The sequence below is a fragment of the Semicossyphus pulcher genome, unplaced genomic scaffold (assembly GCF_022749685.1).
Source record: "Semicossyphus pulcher isolate SPU_LCO1_2020_fin unplaced genomic scaffold, fSemPul1.0.p SCAF_21, whole genome shotgun sequence".
NCBI lineage: Eukaryota > Metazoa > Chordata > Actinopteri > Labriformes > Labridae > Semicossyphus > Semicossyphus pulcher.
Genome location: NW_027211695.1, coordinates 18,479,201 through 18,499,167, shown reverse-complemented (window position 1 = coordinate 18,499,167; position 19,967 = coordinate 18,479,201). Strand labels below are relative to the sequence as shown.

The 19,967-nt window shown below is 41.8% G+C and overlaps 4 protein-coding genes across 4 annotated transcripts; 2 read left to right on the top strand and 2 right to left on the bottom strand.

The window, feature by feature from the left end:
- Positions 1–765: 765 nt before the first annotated feature.
- smim20 (small integral membrane protein 20) lies at positions 766–3,057 on the bottom strand. Its single transcript, XM_069672665.1, has 3 exons — positions 2,880–3,057; positions 2,072–2,128; positions 766–1,260 (listed from the first exon to the last, which is right to left on the bottom strand). Exons 1-3 carry the CDS (start codon positions 2,986–2,988, stop codon positions 1,217–1,219), a joined length of 210 nt encoding a protein of 69 aa, XP_069528766.1. The 5' UTR covers positions 2,989–3,057; the 3' UTR covers positions 766–1,216.
- Positions 3,058–3,243: 186 nt separating this feature from the next.
- man2b2 (mannosidase, alpha, class 2B, member 2) lies at positions 3,244–9,630 on the top strand. The gene is made up of 19 exons (XM_069672416.1): positions 3,244–3,378; positions 3,526–3,672; positions 3,900–4,005; positions 4,111–4,283; positions 4,364–4,479; positions 4,585–4,762; positions 4,844–5,042; positions 5,123–5,313; positions 5,426–5,597; positions 5,993–6,129; positions 6,409–6,686; positions 6,794–6,985; positions 7,066–7,309; positions 7,402–7,512; positions 7,592–7,784; positions 8,193–8,339; positions 8,440–8,552; positions 8,703–8,820; positions 8,942–9,630. The coding sequence occupies exons 1-19, from the start codon at positions 3,244–3,246 to the stop codon at positions 9,043–9,045; spliced, it is 3,054 nt and encodes a 1,017-aa protein (XP_069528517.1). The 3' UTR covers positions 9,046–9,630.
- Positions 9,631–10,941: 1,311 nt separating this feature from the next.
- LOC138601085 (uncharacterized) lies at positions 10,942–13,499 on the top strand. Its single transcript, XM_069672666.1, has 8 exons — positions 10,942–11,143; positions 11,462–11,533; positions 11,626–11,697; positions 11,850–12,055; positions 12,275–12,338; positions 12,426–12,591; positions 12,836–13,033; positions 13,205–13,499. Exons 1-8 carry the CDS (start codon positions 11,135–11,137, stop codon positions 13,330–13,332), a joined length of 915 nt encoding a protein of 304 aa, XP_069528767.1. The 5' UTR covers positions 10,942–11,134; the 3' UTR covers positions 13,333–13,499.
- A 491-nt stretch (positions 13,500–13,990) lies between these two features.
- LOC138600361 (low density lipoprotein receptor adapter protein 1-A) lies at positions 13,991–19,480 on the bottom strand. The gene is made up of 3 exons (XM_069671735.1): positions 19,193–19,480; positions 16,763–17,494; positions 13,991–15,632 (listed from the first exon to the last, which is right to left on the bottom strand). The coding sequence occupies exons 1-3, from the start codon at positions 19,206–19,208 to the stop codon at positions 15,547–15,549; spliced, it is 834 nt and encodes a 277-aa protein (XP_069527836.1). The 5' UTR covers positions 19,209–19,480; the 3' UTR covers positions 13,991–15,546.
- Between the last annotated feature and the right edge of the window lie 487 nt (positions 19,481–19,967).

The window sequence follows — 19,967 nt, the reverse complement described above, 5'->3', positions numbered from 1 at the left end:
TTGGATCCCTCCAGCACAGCCGGGCTCTTGAGTTTTCTCTTGTTTCTGAACGCAGCCCAACAATAACAACCTCTCATAAACAATGGGGCTTGTTGATTGGGGGGTTGAGAAGGAGAGTGGCCGTTGCTGGCCCGTGCAGTCGGTTTTGTTGGCAGAGAGCCTCGCGAATGCTCCTAAAAGTCCGAAAGTAGAGGCTAGATCTGGGGCTGTGAGAGATTTAAGGCCAGCTTTAAAAAACGCACCATCTCCGAAGCACCATAAACACATGCTTCAGCTCTTTCTTAAGCTATCTTTCCTCCAAACGGACTCTGACGGACCAAACTCTGAATAAGGATGCTGGTCAATGTCAGGAAACCACAAAAGTACAGGGAAAAAAGTGTAGTTTTGGAATTCCCTGCTTTTACAGCTCCCGTAGACTCGTAAAGGGAGTCTGGATCGCATTGAGTACGATTTTTGAACAACCATGAAGCTCTGCCCCGTCCCAATCGGCCTATGGGCAAAACACAGCCAGAGTCACATGGCATTTAAAGAGCCGGGCAACAATTAAAGCCTGTGTCTGTGACGGGGAGATGATAATACAGAGTGATGTGTCCTGGAATAACTCTGTCTCCACTGTTTCCATTCTGGAAGAGGATACCGCACATTACTGGACATTGTCCCTCATCTGCTCAACCGTTTTTAAGACTCTCATACCGACTAAATCAAAATAAAATGTCAAAACAGATTCTTGTGAATAGGACGGGTAAACAAACCCACTGTATTTTATTATAATTTCCCACAGGCTGCATACCAGAGCGAGGCTTTTGGAAATACTCAAGTTTTTCCAAAATATCTGAGATGCACAAACAAAACTGACAGAATCCAGGGCCTTTGGTTCAAACGGACAGGCAAGGAGCTCCCCCTTGTGGACAAAAAGGGTAGTAGCACTTAGTGGAAGAAAGTCCTTCCTACTTCTCTCAGGTTTCCCCTCTGTCATTACAAAAACATACCTATTAAAGCCGACATTTAGAAGTAATTTAAAGAATCATTGTTTAGTTATAAGTGCTTTAAACTTTATTTATACGATTTAAAGGAGTCACTAAACAAAAACCAAAAAAAAACACATTCAAACACACACTCACGCACACACAAGCACTCAGCAATCAGGCGCTGTCTGTTCAAAGTCTTCATCGGCATCCATGTGTGGAATTAGTGAAGGGTTATCGGTCACTGGTCGTCATTTGCCTGCAGGCTTGAAGGGATCTGACCAAATCTTTACACCTGTAGAAAAACATAAATAAAATACAACAAAATAAACGGAGCCACCATGTGTGAGACTGCAACATTACACTGCTGTTATGGTGCTATGTTGCACATATTATACAATTGGTTTACATCTACTAATCTGCCATTATTTCCAGGTGTAATTGATTAAACATTTGGTCAATAAATTGCAAAAAGCTTATCACATTTTTTTTGCATTTCTTCCAATCAACGATCAAAAACCTTTTTATTATTTTTAAAGATTTACTAAGAAAAGCAGCAAATTCACACTTTTTTTTTGCATGAACCAGCAAATTTTTGAAATTTTTGCTTGAAAAATAATACAAAAAGTTATTAATTATATTAATTATCTATCTTAACCCTTCGGTGTAGCTCTGTTATACAATTAAATCAAATTTCAATTTACCATACATGTGCGAGCTCACCATGTTGGATGATGCAGAGGGTGCCTACAGACTTAAATTTTGACAAATATTTTTGTATATTTGGAAATATTTGCACTCATATTTGTCCTGATACTATAAACCTCAAACATCCGGTGTTAAACTCACTAAAACAAACATCATATGTTGGGAAGTACTGTGCTAAGAGCTTTATTTACATTTGCACAGGACAGACGCACAGTACGTATTATAAGCTCCTCTCACATCCAGGAAATTCCAATATGTTATAGTTGACTGCAAAAATAGTCTCACTTCCGACCGGTATATTAATTAATGACATTTCACTCTACACTCTTACCTTCATCAGGTATAAGATGTACCTGTTACATGGACTGAAACATGGTCCATAATCTATGTGCTCTTACCTGCAGGTTGAATGTCTGCCTGGTTGATTCCTGTCCGGTTCGTCTTTTGGACTTGTCCTAGAAAAGACAGAAGATTTTAACAGTCAAAACAAATGATATGACAACATTTGCATTTTACTGTTCTTTTCTGTCTGCACTGTCAGTAACACAGGAAGAAGTTCATCCACAAGCTACTTAAAGTCTTGACTATAGATTTCCATCTGTGCTAGCCAGACCTGGCTCACAATAAAAGGTCTGTCCAATAAGTGGAGTAGCTGTACAATGCATATAGTGAAACCACAACTGTTCATGTGAAGCCACATGAATTTTCCTGGCTTCACTCAGTTTTTGTCTGTGCTGGTTTTATAAAATGTCTGGGATGTTTAAAGAGTGGAAAGTAGACCTCTGGATGTCTAGTTGGAAACTTCTTATAACTTTAGCCATATTTAGCTAAACACTAGATGTAGCCTAAATGTATTCCCTTTTAACTGTACTAACAAGCTTTGGGAAAATGCTTTGGAAACATTAAAAAACCCCAATTCTTTAATGAGAAGAGACATAGAAAGTGTCATGAAACAGAGGTTAACTTGCTTAAATGTGTACTAAGGCTGGGCTAACCATCCTATTAGCCAGCAAGGTAGCTAGATAGCTAGAACTGCTAGCTTACTTTATTTGTAAAGTAAAGAAACATTTAGTTAACCTGCAGCTAGAAAAAAATAGCCCAATACTTAGATTTTTGTTACGGCAATATACGACATCACGCTAAGCTACACATTGTATATTGTCTTATTTTGTAACTGAAACATTAGTATAGCTTTTAGCCACTTACTGTATTCATCTCTATGCGTGAGCGGGTAAAAAAATATGGGGTAAAACGCAGCCGCAACCGCCGTTATAAATCCTCCAAATACCAACGCTATTTTCTTATTTTTAGACATTTTAATGCTGCATCCACTGCAACACTCTCACCTCCAAATGTACACACTGTTTACCTCTATTGCTTCCGGTTTAAAGGTCACCAAAACGCATGCGTTAAGAAAAGCGGCATGAGGCTACTTTGGTGTTTCTGGGCTTCCGTAGCCATAAATATATGAGTCGTCAGGATCACATGCTTCAGCACAACAATAATAAGGAAGTGTCGGAGATGATTTAAGCGGTTATTAAACGTGTCTCGTCTTTTTTTTAGAGGAAAAATGACATTTTTAGGCTTTTTGGTGTCTTTTCTTTGCTGCTGTTACTCAAATGGAGCGACAGGTGAAAGCGAGCCAATTCAAACATTTGTAATCCCGCATAGTCACATGGATGTCGGCTGGGTTTACACTATTCAGGTGGGTTTTTTTCTCCATATTCTTTGGCAGTTGTTGAATTTGACAAAAATGACCTGCCTTAAGAAATTTCTTTTCCATCAAACCCAAATAAAGTGAACTAATGTTTTAATTTTTTCATATTACAACGTGTTTATATATTTTTAATAGGAGAGTATGCACGCATATGCAGCAAATGTGTACACCACTGTGACTGAGGAGCTCTCAAAGGCTGAAGACCGCAGGTTCATCGCTGTGGAGCAGGAGTTCTTTCGACTGTGGTGGGATACTGTGGCTACAGACTCCCATAAGAAACAAGTAAGGTCACGTGATATGTAAAAAAGAAATCCCTAACCACATAAAGTAATGCAAATTTGATACCTTCATGTTAAAAAGTGGTAAAAATCAATGCAATGGATGCCAAAATTTCACAGTTTTATTTTTTATTTCCATCATACTTAACCTAATCTTCATATGTAAAAATGTCTGCGTGGCCCTTTAAATACAGTGAATAATTTACTTGTTATGGTTATATTGGCTTCTAGGTACGACAGCTTGTAAAAGAGGGTCGGCTAGAGTTCATCATCGGCGGCCAAGTGATGCACGACGAGGCTGTCACCGATCTGGACGATGAGATTTTACAGATGACAGGTAGTTCGGCACACTTCCTGCTCTTGTAAATGTCACTGTAAGAGAATGGACATGTATTAAAAAGAGCTTTGTGTTCCTGTTTCACGTTCCTCTGTGCTGTTTCAGAGGGACACGGTTTCCTGTACGAGACGTTCGGGGTACGTCCTCAGTTTTCCTGGCACGTGGATCCGTTTGGAGCCTCCGCCACCACGCCGGTCCTGTTTGCCCTGGCTGGGTTCAACGCCCACCTCATCTCCAGGATTGACTACGACCTTAAAGACACCATGCAGAAAAACAAGGTATAAGCTGACAACCCAAAGGAACACATATTTTGGAGCATGATAAATAGTCAAGTTGTCTATCTATTTCCTTTGTACAGAAACTACAGTTTGTCTGGAGAGGTTCTCGCTCTCTAAAAGAGAAGCAGCAGATCTTCACTCACACTATGGACCAGTTCAGCTACTGCACCCCATCATACCTGCCTTTCTCCAACAGGTAGTCCGTGTGTAGACACTTTATTTGCCCGGGCAGGCTCCTATTTTTCAGTTATGATTTTTATTGTTTCCTTCAGACAAAATAAAGCATCTTCTTTTGTCTCAGCTCTGGTTTCTACTGGAATGGAGTCGCCTTGTTCCCTGATCCTCCTAAAAATGGAGTTTACCCCAACATGAGCCTGCCCGTCACTAAAGATACTGTGCACGCCTACGCCAAGACGATGGTGGAGAACATTAAGCAGAGGGCAGCCTGGTTTAGGACGAACAATGTGCTCTGGCCCTGGGTGAGTAAAAAGAAACTCCTTTTATTTAACGTATCTTTTGTCGAAGATTGAAATGTAAATAAAGTGTTCCTTGTGTTTCAGGGCTGTGACAAACAGTTCTACAACTCATCCGTCCAGTTCAACAACATGGATCCTCTAATGAAGTACATCAACCAGAACAGCAAAGAGTTTGGGGTGACAGTCAAGTACGCGACTGTTAGCGAATACTTCAAAGCAATCTACCAATCAAATCTCGTCTGGGAGCTCCGCGGGAGTGAAGATTTCCTGCCATATTCCACTGGTGAGAATCCTGTAAAAGCGCAACTTGATTCAGGCAAAAGGAAGAAAATAAGTTTAAACTTCTGTGGCTTGATTTCCTAGAACCGCACCAGGCGTGGACGGGGTTTTACGCGTCTAGAAATGTCCTTAAAGGAGTGGCAAGACAGGCTAGTTCCCAGCTACATGCAGCGGACACTCTCTTCACCTGCTACAGAATCAGCTACCCTGATGGACCTGTGGCTAAAGACTGGGCGCTGGGCAAACTGAGGGCGCTTCGCTGGGCTGTTTCAGAGGTAATAAAGAAAATAATGAATGTGCATGATAGAAATACCTGAGAAGGGTTTTAACTGGGAAGTTAGCATTAAGAATTTAGCACAAAATGTTAGCTACCGTGTGTGATTTCAGGTCCAGCATCATGATGGCATCACTGGCACCGAGTCCCCTAAAGTAGCAGACATGTACCTGCAGCATCTCACGCAGGCCATGATGGGAGTGGAGGAGCTTCTGGCTGCACTCTTCCTGCTGCCCCACAACCTTGACTTACCAAGCATCCTCGGCAGCCGCTACCACAGAAAAGGTTTGTATGACTGCAGCTTATATTAGCATGCTAATACCTGTATAATGTTACAAATTGGGACTATTGTATTTTTGTTTGGGCTTGGAGTAAACAAACAACACAAAACATGCTAATTGTTAGCTTTTTGAACCAGGCTAGCTGTTTTCCTTAGATTCTAGTCTTTATGCTAAGCTAGGCTTATCACCTCCTGACTTTTGCTCCATTATCTTTTATTCTCAAACTCAGGAAGGACTTATATTTCCTCAAACAGAAAAGCAAATGTTTTCTCCATTTTATATTTGCATGAGCTAAAAATGAGCTTTAAGCTAGCTGCTAACGCTGAATTAAAGCTTAGCTAACAAGGGGTTTAAGTAAACATTTGGGCTAAATTGAGATACATTATCTCTTTATTCCAGGTGCTCATCAGACTTTGGAGCAACACGTCATCGTTTACAACCCGTTAGCATGGAACATCACCACTATCATCAACATCAACGCAACCTTCCCCGCAGCAGCCGTCTTTGATGAAGCTGGACACGCTGTGCCTGCGCAGGTACATTTTTTTAATCGAAAAAGACGAAGTTACAAGAAAACCAAGTCACTTTTTCTGAACTGGGGTTATATGTGGTATTTACTGGGTAATAATCATAGTGAGCAAACTTACTCCATAATGACACAGCAGTTTCTAACATAGGCTAACATTAGCCTATCTTTTCATTTGCAGTGTTACTATTTGTTACAGAAATTGACATGTTTGAGTTTTTTTAAATACTAAATAAAGTAAAAATAAAGCCTATACTACATACTTTAATGTTATTTGCCTCTGTAACAGATCCAAAGGTCAGCAGAGTCCAACGTGACCTACGACCTCTTCATCATGGTGGAACTTGGAGGCCTTCAGCACAGGAAATACCTGATTAAGTTCTCGGAGAAGAAATGCTCTGCGAGGTCCAAGTGCGGCTGGACGTCTGAAGCTAAAGCGGTTCGGTTTGAAAGACGTAACATCGGGGGCTCTCTGAAAACAGGGAGGAGGCTCCTGCCTGTTCTGAACGGATGCTACAAGCTAATGTTTGACCAGGACACAAACCTGCTGCACAGCATCACTTACCTGTAAGATTTAAAGACTCGAACAGCAACACGCCCAACTTTTTACCCTTTTGTGTCCTCCTATTCTAATGCTAACCTCTCTGAACTTTGACTTCTGTCATCTTTGGCAGTCAAGAAAAAAGAAGAGTGAGGATGACCCAGGATTTCTGGGAGTACCACGCGAATGGAGATGTGAAAGCAGGACCCATCTCTGATAACTACATCTTCAGCGCAAACGGTTCAGCCGCGCGGGCGTACAAGGCCGTGGAGATGGAGATCATTCCGGGGAAGATCGTCACTGAGATCAGGCAGAACTTCTACAGGTGGGTGCTATTAGACTAGCATCAGCTTTAGGTTTATTAGATATTTTTCTGACATTTAAACTCACAATCCCATCTTCTAGGGAGGAAGGTGACAAAGACTACGCCTACTCCATCACCACCCGTGTCCCAGAATGCTTTGAGAGCAGGCCCCGGTGTCACAGGCTGGAGCAGATGTATTCGCTAGGCCCCCTCTGTCTCAACACAGAGGTCGTCCTCAGAACCAGCTCTTCCCTGATGAACAACAGGACCCTGTACACTGACGACAACGGCTACCAGATGATGAAGAGGACATACAGGAAGTTCATTAATAACACTTTAGCAAGAGTAAGAGCTTAAATAAACTGTTCTATAAAAGAATTTTAATAAAAACAGAACAGTTTTTTTAAATGTCCTGAATGTTAATATTCATTTTTCAGAACTACTTCCCCATGGTGCGGGCTGCCTACATTGAGGATAACCTGAGCAGGCTGGTGCTGGTTAGCGACAGAGCTCACGGCGTGTCCAGCCAAGCTAACGGACAGCTAGAGGTAAAAACAAAAAGCTGCACAGATAAAACCCTCCTAAATCACCACAGGTTTGTGTTTACATCCTGTGTTTTCCCTCCAGGTCATGCTCCATCGCCGCCTCTGGAACAACCTACCCTGGAACCTCGGCTACAACCTGACCCTGAACGACAGCTCCGTGGTGAGGCCCACCCTGTGGATGATGCTGGGCTCCATCAGTGCCACCTCCAAGCTCTACCAGAGGGAGGCGATAGAGCTGCAGCACAGACCTGTCATCATGCCCATAGACCAACCCCGTGAGTGCATATGATGTGTTTTTAAACAAGGCTGCATGACACCAAAAGGATATAGGATTTTTGACACCGATACTGATAGCGATATTATAGGGGGGAAACCTGGTCGATATCTGGGATTTTTGATCTGTAATTAAAGTAAACATTTTCTTTGTGATTTGTGGCTGCATGACACCAAAAGCTGTATTTGTTTTGGGAGATTTTGGACCGATATAGGATTTTTGACACCGATACTAATACCGATATTAAAGTGTAAGAACTTACCGAAATCTAGGATTTTTGATCTGTAATTTAAGTACACTTTTTCTTTGTGGTTTGTGCAGTTATTTCACATTTTATACTCCAATAAAGATATCTGTGATAAGCCGATATTGGAGGATCTAGGAACAGTGTTATCTCTTGTACCAATAGAGAGACCCTGGTGGGAGAAAGAACCCAAGGGAAAATCTTCTGTGCGCTCAGTGGTCCTGCCACCCAACATCCACCTGCTCAGCCTCAGCATCCCTGGATGGAACTACAGCTCTAACCACGAGGTCCACCTCGGCCATATTCACTCAGGTCAGCTTCGTCCACTAATCGTTCGTCGATTTTTCACGTAATTGATAGATTTTTGATTTTTCTTCTGAAAAGTGTAATTTTATTAATCATATAAACCTAGGTAAGGATTTGCACTCCGAGCCAGACTACGATCGGGTCCTGTTGAGGATCATGCATCTCTTCGAGGAGGGAGAGGACCCCGAGCTTTCAAAGCCAGTCACCATAAACATGAAGGTGTTTTTAAAAGAATACAGCTTTATTTCAAAATATTCATTTCAAATGAAAAAGTAATTCCCATATTGTTACAGGAATGATTTCATCATTTTGAAATTGGATTTACATAATCTTTCTTTCTTTTTCACTGGTCATTTCCTGTGCAAACAGGAAGCTCTGCGGGGCATAGGGGAAGTAAAAGTGCTGGAGGAGCGTTCTCTTACAGGAACCTGGGATATAAACAGTCTGCAGAGGTGGAAGTGGAACACTACAGATAACCTAGAAACTAGTAAGAAAGACTTTTTTTTTCTTCTGGCAATCACATTAAATTACATTCTAAAAAGACTTAAGTTTTTATGTATGAAATACTACGTTAACATACCTTATTGTTTGTGTTTTCTTCACCTCAGACAACAGAAGGTGTTGGAGTTGTGGAGATGAAGCTTTCACTGTCACCATCTCACCCAAAGAGATCAGGACCTTCTTTGTTCACTTTGCCTTCGGGAACGTTTAGGCCGAACTCTCCTTTTGTCTTCTGTGAAGATAACCAATCTTTAGACGTAATATGACAAAGCTTTTAAAGATTTCAACCTTTGCTACACTGTTAATTGATGCTCTTTTTGCACATTTTGTAAAAAAAATTTGATTTTGATGAGGTGTGAGAATTCCCACTTTGAGACTCTGTTGACTGAAGGAAAGGAATAGTGATTATTTTTGTCATGTTTAATCAAATTTCACTAACACAGGCCAATCAACACCATGATGAAGTTTGTCTGATGTTGGAGATTTTTATTCAACTATGGATTAGAAATCAAAACACATTGATGAAAGCTGCTCATAAGTTTCTTCTACCACGGATGCCTTGAAAACGTTTGCTTCAGTGTAAATGTCTGACTTGTAGCCAGTGAAGGTGGGTCATTACGGCACACAAGCTTGCACTGGCTGACTGAAACCCAAAAAGTCACAGTTGAAACATTAATAAATAAAAGCATTTTAAACAGTCTCCAAACAGCTGAACAAGACACGTTATTTCTTTTTTAGTACATGGAAGGGCTAAAGCTTCTACTAACACCATAATTTTAGCTTGACCAATTTTAGAGCCAAATAAAATATAACATCAGATTTGAATGTGTAAAAATATGTTTATTCACTTTCATTCCTAACGCTACATAAGAAAAATTATTACCACTTTCAAAATGTGCTCTTAGGATGAAAGATGAAGCCATGAGATGCCCAAACAGGACTCACGCCTGGGGGAACCACATTGCCAATAAAACCAAATGAACAAATATATGCCTATAGGTTAAATAGGTCCTCTTTGCACACTATTTCAGCACCAACATTGGTCGATAAACATTACAGAGAGCCAGGGGACACATTTTGTGTGCATTGAAGTGCACACGGATGTTAAAACCACAGAACCCCTTTTATTTGAGTTTTGCTTCATTTACTTGTGTTACATAATGTTACATAAGTTTCACTGTAAGATGTCTATTAAAATTTATGATAACGTTAAGACGGCTCTGTTACAGGTTTGAATAATGAATAAGAATACCTTATAGGCTATGGTAAAAAAAAAAAGATCTTCATAGGTTTAAGGGCTGTGGGGAAAATTGTATTCAGTTTTTAAGACCTGTCAGTTTTTTTTTTACAGGAAGTATCCTCCAGAGGTATCTATCCAGGCATTTGTCCATGTTTTGTGGGTATATGGAATTTTGTTTGATGTGCTCTAAGCATCTAAAAAACATCAGTGCTTGATACAAGTGAAGGATTTTCTGAAGAATTTATTATCTACAGTTTTAGGGAACTGGGATTAACTATTATAAAATTACTATAGAAATTGTGCTACATATGGAATCTGTTCACAGTGAGGTATGCAGAAATACTCCATATTGGCAATACTGCCATTGGCTTACATTTACTAACATTATACATCATAATACCCCCCCAAACACCGCTAAGCTAATAATTGAAAATGGACAACCTTAGCTTTGAACAGTAGTAACCTGTTATATGTAGTTTTTAATCTATTAATACACATTTAGAACACATCTTGTAGTTTTACAGGAAGTTGTGTCCCGAAAGTTTATGCTAACGCTTATGTTTATGCTAGGCTAAGCTAATCGTCTCCTGGCCTAGCTTAGCTAATTGATACCACTCTTCCCAAATGCTTTACTTGGACTTTGACGAGTCTTGGGCCAAAATAAAGACAACTATAAAATAAATAAAGCTAAAACTTACTACATTTAACATTCTCGTGACAATATTTTCACATCTAAGTTATGAAGTCTGTGATATTGTTGCGTTATGAGCTTAATAAAGTGTATCAGTTTTGATATCATATTGCAGCTTTAAACGGCCGCTAGGGGACTCCACGTTCCCACCACTAAACCAGCTTCATGCAGCAACAGTGAGCACCGAAAGGCAACACCCGAGGAAGAAGAGAACCATCGGTCTGTTTGTGTTTAACGGCAACAACTTACACTAATTTATGAGATAGAGGAGTCATATCAAAAAGGATAATGTAGTGTTACTATGCTGTAGATAATAAAACGCCTTTGTCGCATGGGAAGGAGACGACGTGGTGTGCAGTTTGGGACAAGATGTGCAGTGTGAGTTGTTTCCTTCATTATGTGTTTTTTTTTTTCCCATCAGCTGCAGGGTTTCTAAATAGAATCAAAATCGAAAGACGGCGATTGTGCATGCATTTTGTTACATTCAAAGCTACCCTTTATCTTTGCATTGACCCTGATTTACATCCTTAAATGTAAACGAATTAAGCCTTTGTTGTCAAGAGGGATGCTGGATGCTGGGAGGGGGCGTTGCACGTGTTGTTAGGATACTGGGAGGGTGCAGAAGGGACATGATGAGGTACATTAAGCTTTAGTGCTAATTTGCATTTTGCATTAATATTTTTCCTCTTTAAACAGAAAAGAGAGAGGGAGCAGAGGAGGAAGCTGCAGCACTTCCTCAGTGACCTGGCTCTGCTTGGATCTTTACAGGTCAGTGAATGCACCTGCAGGCAGCAGAGATAAACACACAGCTAACATGGTCAAACTATATCTCGTAATAAATGATTTTCTCTCTGTTGCAGGGATTTAAATACTTCCAGCCTTGGCTGAGAGGGAAAGAAGAGTTGCTGCTGACTGTTGTCAATGAGGATCTGGTTAGTTTCTTAAGAAATATACACAGTGCATCAAAAAATACACAGATTTAGCACACTAGTATTTGAAAAAATGCAACACATTTGGACAAATTGTGGTAGAAAGAGACAATGTCAAATTTAGTATTTTCACCTGATATCTACCCTTTCCACAGGGTTGGCGTTCCCCAGGCTTTGCCGTGTCCAGAGCCTCCTCCTTCTCCTCCACCAGCAGCTGTAACAGCAGCAACGCCTCCCCCAGCAGCAGCTCCCCGAGCGTGGACAGCCGGAGCAGCTCGCCCCTTCCTGGGGAGCCTGCGGGCCCACGAGACCCCCAGCCGCACACGCACACAAAAACACAGACGCAACCGCAGACTGGCAGGTGAATGCTGCAACTTGTATGTCATTTGTTTTATGTGTGATCTATTACAATCAGAAATGTAAACCTTTATTTTCTTATATCACTGTAGTGTTTTTAAATGTCCATTCTTTACATTTATAGCATATTGTTAAGCTAATGTTGCTAATTAAGCTCAGTTACAGGTTTTCTACAGAATTTAGACACTTAAACGCATCATTGTACATGTTTCTGTGTCCTCAGGGAGCCCAGCAGCGAGGACCATCTCCTCCCAGCCTCCCCTAGTGAAAGAGAGATAGCAGTGCCTGTAAGAGCTTTCGGCAAAAAACAGTCAGAAAGTAAGACATTTACAGAAAACCTCTAACCTCCCCTGCCTCCACTTTTTCCACAACAGGAGGTGAACTGCACTCTGTTCCTCCTGGCCGGCTACGTCAAGTACGGCCGCCCCTACGCCTGGATACGCTCCAACCACGAGCGCCTGGTCAACATCGGTGGCACCGATTCGATGGTCAAAGACACGCCCATGAAGCTCAAGTCCATCACAGACTGGCAGACACGAGGTACGGAAACAATGTGCGGAATCCAAACAGGAGAAAGTTATTGTTTCACTGCGCTGATTCAGTAATTACACCACTTTCCATGAGCTAAACGAGACGCAGATGCTGGAGTTTAACTTCTGTTTGAAGTGGGTTAGGCTTGTGGAAAAAGCTCCAGGTGCTTTAGTTATGAACTGAACCTCTCACTGCTAGACTTATACAAACATTTAATATAATTTAGTGCCTTTTTTCCTGTTGTTTTTCTTAGGTGTTCGTGTATGGGACGTGGTCAGCGAGCTGGTGTGTTTGTGCACCGTCCCCTCTCCCTCTAACCCCTTCGCCCTGGACATGCGTTACATTAAAAGCCTTCCCCTCCCTGACCGTTTCCTGGTAACAGGCGCTCTCCTTAACTTCCTGGAGATGTATGTGGTGTACGGGAACCGGGACGAGATGCACTATGACAAAGGTTGGGTTATTTTTTCCAAGATTTTGTCCCAACAAATGTTATTTTTAAAGCCACTAGGTGGTGCTGTTTAGCTACATTTCAAAGAGCTCATTTTTGACAGCCTTTCTCCTCTTACACACTTGAATTTTAAGCTTTAAGTGACTGTTGTTAAAGATTTTGTTCTCCTTTCAGTGACTGAGGAGGTGAAGTCTCTGAGGCGTCTTCATGTGCAGTCCCTGCTGGAGTTGCAGCGACACAGAGAGAGCGCCGGATTGGCCGGCAGCAGCGAAACGGCGCAGGACTCGTCTGGAGAGGAGTGACGATCATTGAATGAAGATGAGACATCATGTTGGCACTTTTACCGACAGAAAAAAACTACCGGAAATCAGTTTAAATGTGCAAAGTCTCATGTGAAGGACTGTATTTAGGCTATTCTTATTTTATTTTAATGTCTTGTGTCTTGGATTGTGCGTTTTACTGTTAAATACCACATTAACAAAGAGATCTAATGTGTGTTTATTAACCGGTGCCTCGTCACAACCTTCGAACACGCGGTACAAAGCTATTTTTCTCAAGCCTGCACCGTCCGGTGGGAGCTGCATCTGCATCATACTGCAGTCGGAAGGTAGTCACATGTACGAGAGCGTTTCAAAATGTGGAGGAACAACCCTGGGAAATAAGTCACATGACTGAGATTAAGCATCCCAGGACCTCTCTGAATGTCTCTTGCCCTGCTACCCCCAAATCTTTCAATCCCGTTCTCACACACACACACACACACACACACACACACACACACACGCGTGCGCACACACACACACACGCGCGCACACACACACACACGCGCACACACACACGCTGAACGACAGGAATTCTGTTTTCCTTCATGCCAAATATAACATTTTAAAAAAGTTCGTCAGGGTCAAAGCTGCAGAAGTTACAGCCGGTTAAACATCTGAACATGTTTGGACACGGAAATGTTGTATAAAAAGTTTTAATACTTCATAAAATACATATTTAATTAAATATGTACAATTACATAAAACAGCACATTTATAAAATACGCTTTAAGCCGGCACTTTAACCCCTTTTTTTGAGATCGAGGCTGTGCCGTTTGTAATAAAAAAAAATACATTATGAGTATAAAATGTTAAAATTAACTGTTAAAACCAAGTGGCACATCAGGCAGAACATCTTTCTGGTAAAAGATATAAAAAAATAGCTTAGTGTTGCCTCAGGGTGAACGACTAATCCTCAAGTCCCTCATTTGTAAACCTTAAGATCTAACAACCGTGTTCAGGAGCGTGTTATGCAATCCTGCACATATAAAAGCCTCAAACCATCCCTTTAAGGCACCTTTAATGGCTTTGATTATGTGGCCAAGTGTCGGGCTCGGAGTTAAAAACATCACTTGACTCGGCCGCTCTGTATTCAAAGTCATGGACGGACGTGGAGAAGAATTTAGGGCATTTTTTAAGGAAGATTCAACGTCTCAAATTTCCCCTCCCCGATTGGAATGCAGGTGCACGGCCGCGCATTCCACACAGAGGCTCCACATGAGGAACACAGCGTTCCCAGTGTTCGGACACAAACAAACCCGGCGAGTCATGGCCGGGTGTGTTTTTTTCCACATAAATGCAAATAATTCATCGCAGCGGACAGTTAGGATCTGTGTCGTTTTGGATGCTGCCTTGGTGCGGAGGAGGATTTCATTGAGGGTCTATAATTTATACACTTTATGAAGCTAGAAGCTACGTTCAATATAAGACATGATCAAATTTGGGTCTTGTTTTTAAACTGTGATGTGTTCAGGTGTCATATTTTACAGCTGGGGAATCAAGAAAGTGCTCTGAATTTACTGCATTCAGGTGCATGTTCAGTTTTCCTTTCTAAGACACACCTGCTTGACGTCTACGAATCCTGGCCAAAACTCTCATAACATACATCAAAAATAAAAACATACATGCCTACTAGTGCCACAGGGTTAACAATAAAGTAAAATGACCTGTCACAAATGTCAGTTAAATAAAAATCAGTCTTTAAAAAAAAAATCAAGACTTTCGTCAATGTCCATTTCCAGTTTTTGGTCGTCCTCTGCGGATCATTGTCACTTTGATCATCGCTTGCCAGCGGATCAAACTCTTCGGTGGCTGAGATTTAAAAAACAAACAAGCCGACCATAAAAAGAGCTCAGGAAATGAACAAATCCGCTCCTTAGATGGCTCGCAGCCCACCAGAAGTCCTCACAGAGCTGCTGACAGGTGAACAAAAGCAGCCGTCAGGAGCATTCTGTGCCACAATGGACGCCCCCTCGCAAGAGTCAAGAGAGCTTTGCTGCGTCAAAAAACCTTCAAGTCCACACGCTCACTGATTACAGCATCATCCTCGCACGTCCAAATAAGGACTTTCCCCTTTTCCTGCTTTCATCCCCTTTGTCTTGTAATCGCTCCCTCCCTCCTGTCAGTGCTGTCGTCCTTGAAGGTTGCAGTCAGGTTAATACAGTCCCCCCACGTCTGAAGGGTTACAGTCAGGGTTCAGTTCCAGCTGTCGGAGGCTGATCCTCTCCTGCTGATGGCCCTGAGGGGGCTGCGAGACACGGAGCCCCTCTTCCTCCAGCGAACTGAGGAGAGAGAAGACGCAGAGTCAGTGATGTCAACACGGCAGCTGCTAATGAAAAGTGAACACTGGTGTTTAAAGGTTAATCATGAACATGAAGTTGTCTCCAAAGTGTCCTTGTAAGGCTGTTCATTTACTACTGAAGCACTTGTTTTTACGTTTACTTTAACTAAATGTGTTTGCTTCATCTCATCTCTCCAAACAACTTGTGAAGAATGACAAGTTGCTCAAATTTAGCCAAGACTTGAGTCAGACATTTTGACATCTGTTATTTATGGTAAGTAAACCGCATGTAAAATTAGCAGGAACTAGATAAAACCCACACTGCTGTGACTGCACTCCTGCAAATTCAAGCTACTTGGATTAACAGGCTAAAGCTAATTTAGCTAAGCCTAACTTCTAACTTTCTGATATCTAATTCTAAGTTAATTCAGCTCAAGAGTCAGACATTTCTACATATCTTTAAAAAAATATTTAGCCAAGGAAATGTGTATTTTATGAAGACGAAAGGTATCAAACTTGAAGAACTAGCTTACTGCTGCTACTGCACTCTGCTATCTAAGTTGAAAGGCTAAGCTAAAGCTAATTTAGCATATCTTTTAACTTAAAAAATGCACTAATGTCTATCTAATTCTAAGGTACAAGAGTCAGAAATGTTTAAATAATTATCTAGCCATTGAAATGTGTAATTTCTAAAGAGAAAAAGTCTAAAATTTTGAAGAACTAGCTTACTGCTGCTACTGCACTCCTGCAAGTTTCCGTTATCTAAGTTGAAAGGCTAAGCTAAAGCTAATTTAGCATTTTGTCTAACTTGTTAGAAGAATGTTTGGATATCTTTGCAATTTAGTATAACATATAAATAAATATAATGTTGTTTTAAATGCGCTGCTAAAAAGGTATATAGCCTAGCTTAGACTAGCCTAGCTTAACCTCCACTCTGCCGCCTCAAACGCTAATGGTTTTTACATAACTTGAGGTTGTCGTGCTACTTTTATAATCACATTTTTATGTATGTTCTATAAAAATATATGTATTGAACTAGCTTGTTGGTTCAAATGGACACAAAAAAAGATGCTAAGAGTAGCAGTTTGCTAAGAGTCTCTCTGCCCTTCAATAACAGTACTTTGGTCTCACCTTTTCCCAGACTGGCGGGCAGCGTGGAGCTCTTGTTGACAGGAGAGTTGGACGACTCCTCCACCAGTTTCCCCTTCCCCTCTCCTGGCTGCAGCGTGGCCGAGCCGTCCTGCTGCCAGTCGCTCAGCGCCCGCTGGAACGAATGCGCCAGGCACGCCGTCATGTCCCGCGCCCGCTCTGCGCGGCTGCACCAGAACACCCGACACTGCAGCTGCTGCCCCTGATGTTTACAGATGTAGAGGAAGACGTTGGGCCGGTTGGCGTCCGCCGCACAGTACGCTATGTCCTGCAGGTACGTCTTTGTTAGCTGCCGCCCTGTACTTAGCTCCTTGACCTCGACGTATCTTGGTCGCACCACTAGAGCATGATCTTTGCTCAGCTTCTTCCCGTTAGCGATACCGTCGAGCAGGTGGCTAATAGCGTCCTGGGCCTGCTCTCGATCCAAAGAGAAGATCTTCTCTGTTCCCAGGTAGTGCACCTTAAAAAGAGGGTCCCCATGTGATAAAGACTCTGTGCGGTCGCGGCGAAAGCGGCGACGCAACGCAGCAGGAGAGTTCTTTAGTGTCTGCATGAGGTGAAATGTGCTGAGAGACATGTTGCGCTTCAGGCTTTTTTTGGTGGAAATGTTTGCAGCGGTGTATCTGCCGGTGGTCAGCGTGTCCTCTTCACAGCCTCTGCCGCTCTTCCACCTTTCTTCTATAAATGGAGCGTAGTTGCATCTACTGCTTTTATCTGGAATGAGGGAGATAAAGACATTGACGTTAGGAAATCAATTTTAAAGACGCGTGAATAATTGAGTGAGACAGTTTCCTAAGCTTTGTTCAGAGTTAAATAAGGTGAAATGGATTCTTTTGACACTGTGGACTTTCCTTTGTATGAAGCAACTCTTTAAATTGTTGCAATTTTTGTGCAATCTAATGATTTCAACTCCCTCAGAAAGGAACACGCAGTCAGCACAACTTGTGCTGCAGCATGGAAAAACAAAAGGCCACCTAACAGGATCAGTTACAAATGTGACGCATTCAGTGAGGAATATTCGCTCACCACAGACACAAGCCATTAAATATTTACAGACAGGTTTGACTTTGGCTTTGTCCTCATTGCGGTGAACCTTTAATAGGCCTACAAAGGTTACTGTAACAAAAGCAAATATAAACACCTTACTTTCAGCTACTGATGACTTAAAAGGCTTCTGTGACCTTGCCAGCACAAGTCTTATGCAACCACATCTGGCCCCCCATTGTGTCCCATCCTACAAACCCACAGAAAACGCCTGTTCTCCATTGTGTTAAACATTATTTTTTCCCCCCTTTCTCTTTTCTTGGCCATTCTTTCAACATCCTCGCTCCATCCTCAGAAGTGAGCTGCAGAGAGAACCACCGACTGTTCTGAGCTGGTAAGCCATTGTTAGTCGGCCCCCTTTTTCAGGAAGCAGCTTTGCATTCCCCGCTAAATATTTCTCCCCACAAACAATAGCATGCTTCTGCGAGTGTGTCACATCACAGAATCCAGGGGATGCAAACTGACCCAGAGCCTGAGCTGAAACCAGGACATGCACATGTACAGAAACACGTGCAGGTTACTAAAGTGCACAAGTACTGACAGACGCGCAGCTTTCACTTGGAAACTAGTGCACAGAAAAGTTTACATTAAATCAAGGCAACTGCATAAAACTGGTTCTCCCTGTCACTGGGCTCATGGCTAAGCCAAATAATCAAACAAGTACAATCCAAATATGTCGTGTGATCTGAATAAACAACTATCCATCTGATTTCTGACATATGCAAAGAGGCGTCGCATCCAAATATTTCCTCCTTTTGTTTCCTATGGAAGTGAGAACATTTCTGCTTATATGAACAACAAACTTTTAATGCTAAACAATTCAACATCATATGAACAGATTGTTGTCCCAAACTTTATTATGAAGATTGCAAATAAATAAATAAATAAATAAATAAATAAAGCAGAGAATAATGTTAACTAAAATGTATTAAGCATCTATCATTTTAGGGTTCATCCACCAAGGTAGAACTTATTTAGATGAAGCTAAGCACGTTTGGTTCACCTAATTGAAAAAGAAGTTAAAGGCAGTAAGAGTAAAGGCAAACCATTAAAATAACTTTTACTTCAAATAACATTATCCTTTATTCCATGCCGAATTGGTCAGATAAGTGTTGTAGTTACTCAAACAACAAACAAATGATTTGCGACGTACAGACGCCAAAATACGCCAAATAACCTTAAATTGGTTGAATTTTGAGTGGGGTTTGGTGTGCCCCGAAGCGTCACGTATTGACTCCAAACTTTGGGGCAATACAACTGCCACACAGTCAAAAACAGATACATTTCTCAGTAGACTTACATGGTTTGTAAGCTGTGACTTATTTCACGCATGTTACTCAAATGTACTTTTTCTAAAATTTGTCTTACCTGGCCACAGTTTCATGCAAACGATGTCCTCGTGCGTCTCAGGTAAACCGCGGAGTTCCGTGATGTCTTCAATGTACTGGGCAGGTGGAAGTCTGCTATCCTGTCCGTTCACACAAACCTCTATGACTGTTAGTTGATGTAAAAGACATGAAAGAGACTAGTGCACGCGCTCTAAATGTCCGGTGTTAACGTGAGCTCAGTGTTCCTCGTGCGCAGACGAACGACAGTGAGACGCTAACAGCCTGAGACAGTTTATGTACTGACTGAATCACGCTCTGCTTTCCCCGCTCTCTGTGTGAGTTGAGTGAATCAGAGGGCTCGTGGGAAGACCGTTTTAAACAGCGTAGGCGCGAGCTCGTCACACGCGGACGAGCATTTGCGTCTGTGAAGTGAGGAGGCAGGTCGGTGTGGGAGGAGAGGGGGGTCTGCGGGGGGGGAAGTAGTGATGATTTACAAAAGAAGCAGGGTGGATAACAATTAATCAAAGTTTAGTTGTTGTTCCCGGCATTGGCGTTTTCACTAGTTATGAAACGGGCTGAAATTAATTCTGATGTCTCTATATGAGCTACAAAAGCAAACCAGACCATCAGGAACAATATTGAATATTTCTGTATAGTTATTCTAAATACCTGAAACTGCTGGCGGGGGTAGGTGTCACACGAAGCAATTAACTGCATGCTGCCTTTGTTTACATTCTCCAGGGCAGAAAATGTAAAGTGCGTGATACCTGCTAAAGAAAGCAGGATGAGATTTGTTAAAAAATGACCACTTAAGC

What these genes read in the sequence shown, in the direction of transcription:
- LOC138601085 (XM_069672666.1), top strand. An exon ending in CTCTGCTTGGATCTTTACAG is followed by an intron (nt 11,534 to 11,625) that starts GTCAGTGAATGC and finishes TCTCTGTTGCAG; the next exon opens with GGATTTAAATACTTCCAGCC. An exon ending in ACGCAACCGCAGACTGGCAG is followed by an intron (nt 12,056 to 12,274) that starts GTGAATGCTGCA and finishes CTGTGTCCTCAG; the next exon opens with GGAGCCCAGCAGCGAGGACC.
- LOC138600361 (XM_069671735.1), bottom strand. An exon ending in GCCCGCCAGTCTGGGAAAAG is followed by an intron (nt 15,633 to 16,762) that starts GTGAGACCAAAG and finishes CTCTCTCCTCAG; the next exon opens with TTCGCTGGAGGAAGAGGGGC.
- smim20 (XM_069672665.1), bottom strand. Translation starts at nt 2,988, where the DNA reads ATGTCTAAAAATAAGAAAATAGCGTTGGTATTTGGAGGATTTATAACG. An exon ending in CACGCATAGAGATGAATACA is followed by an intron (nt 2,129 to 2,879) that starts GTAAGTGGCTAA and finishes TGTCTTTTCTAG; the next exon opens with GACAAGTCCAAAAGACGAAC. An exon ending in GGCAGACATTCAACCTGCAG is followed by an intron (nt 1,261 to 2,071) that starts GTAAGAGCACAT and finishes GTTTTTCTACAG; the next exon opens with GTGTAAAGATTTGGTCAGAT.
- man2b2 (XM_069672416.1), top strand. Translation starts at nt 3,244, where the DNA reads ATGACATTTTTAGGCTTTTTGGTGTCTTTTCTTTGCTGCTGTTACTCA. An exon ending in TGAGATTTTACAGATGACAG is followed by an intron (nt 4,006 to 4,110) that starts GTAGTTCGGCAC and finishes GTGCTGTTTCAG; the next exon opens with AGGGACACGGTTTCCTGTAC. An exon ending in ACAATGTGCTCTGGCCCTGG is followed by an intron (nt 4,763 to 4,843) that starts GTGAGTAAAAAG and finishes CTTGTGTTTCAG; the next exon opens with GGCTGTGACAAACAGTTCTA.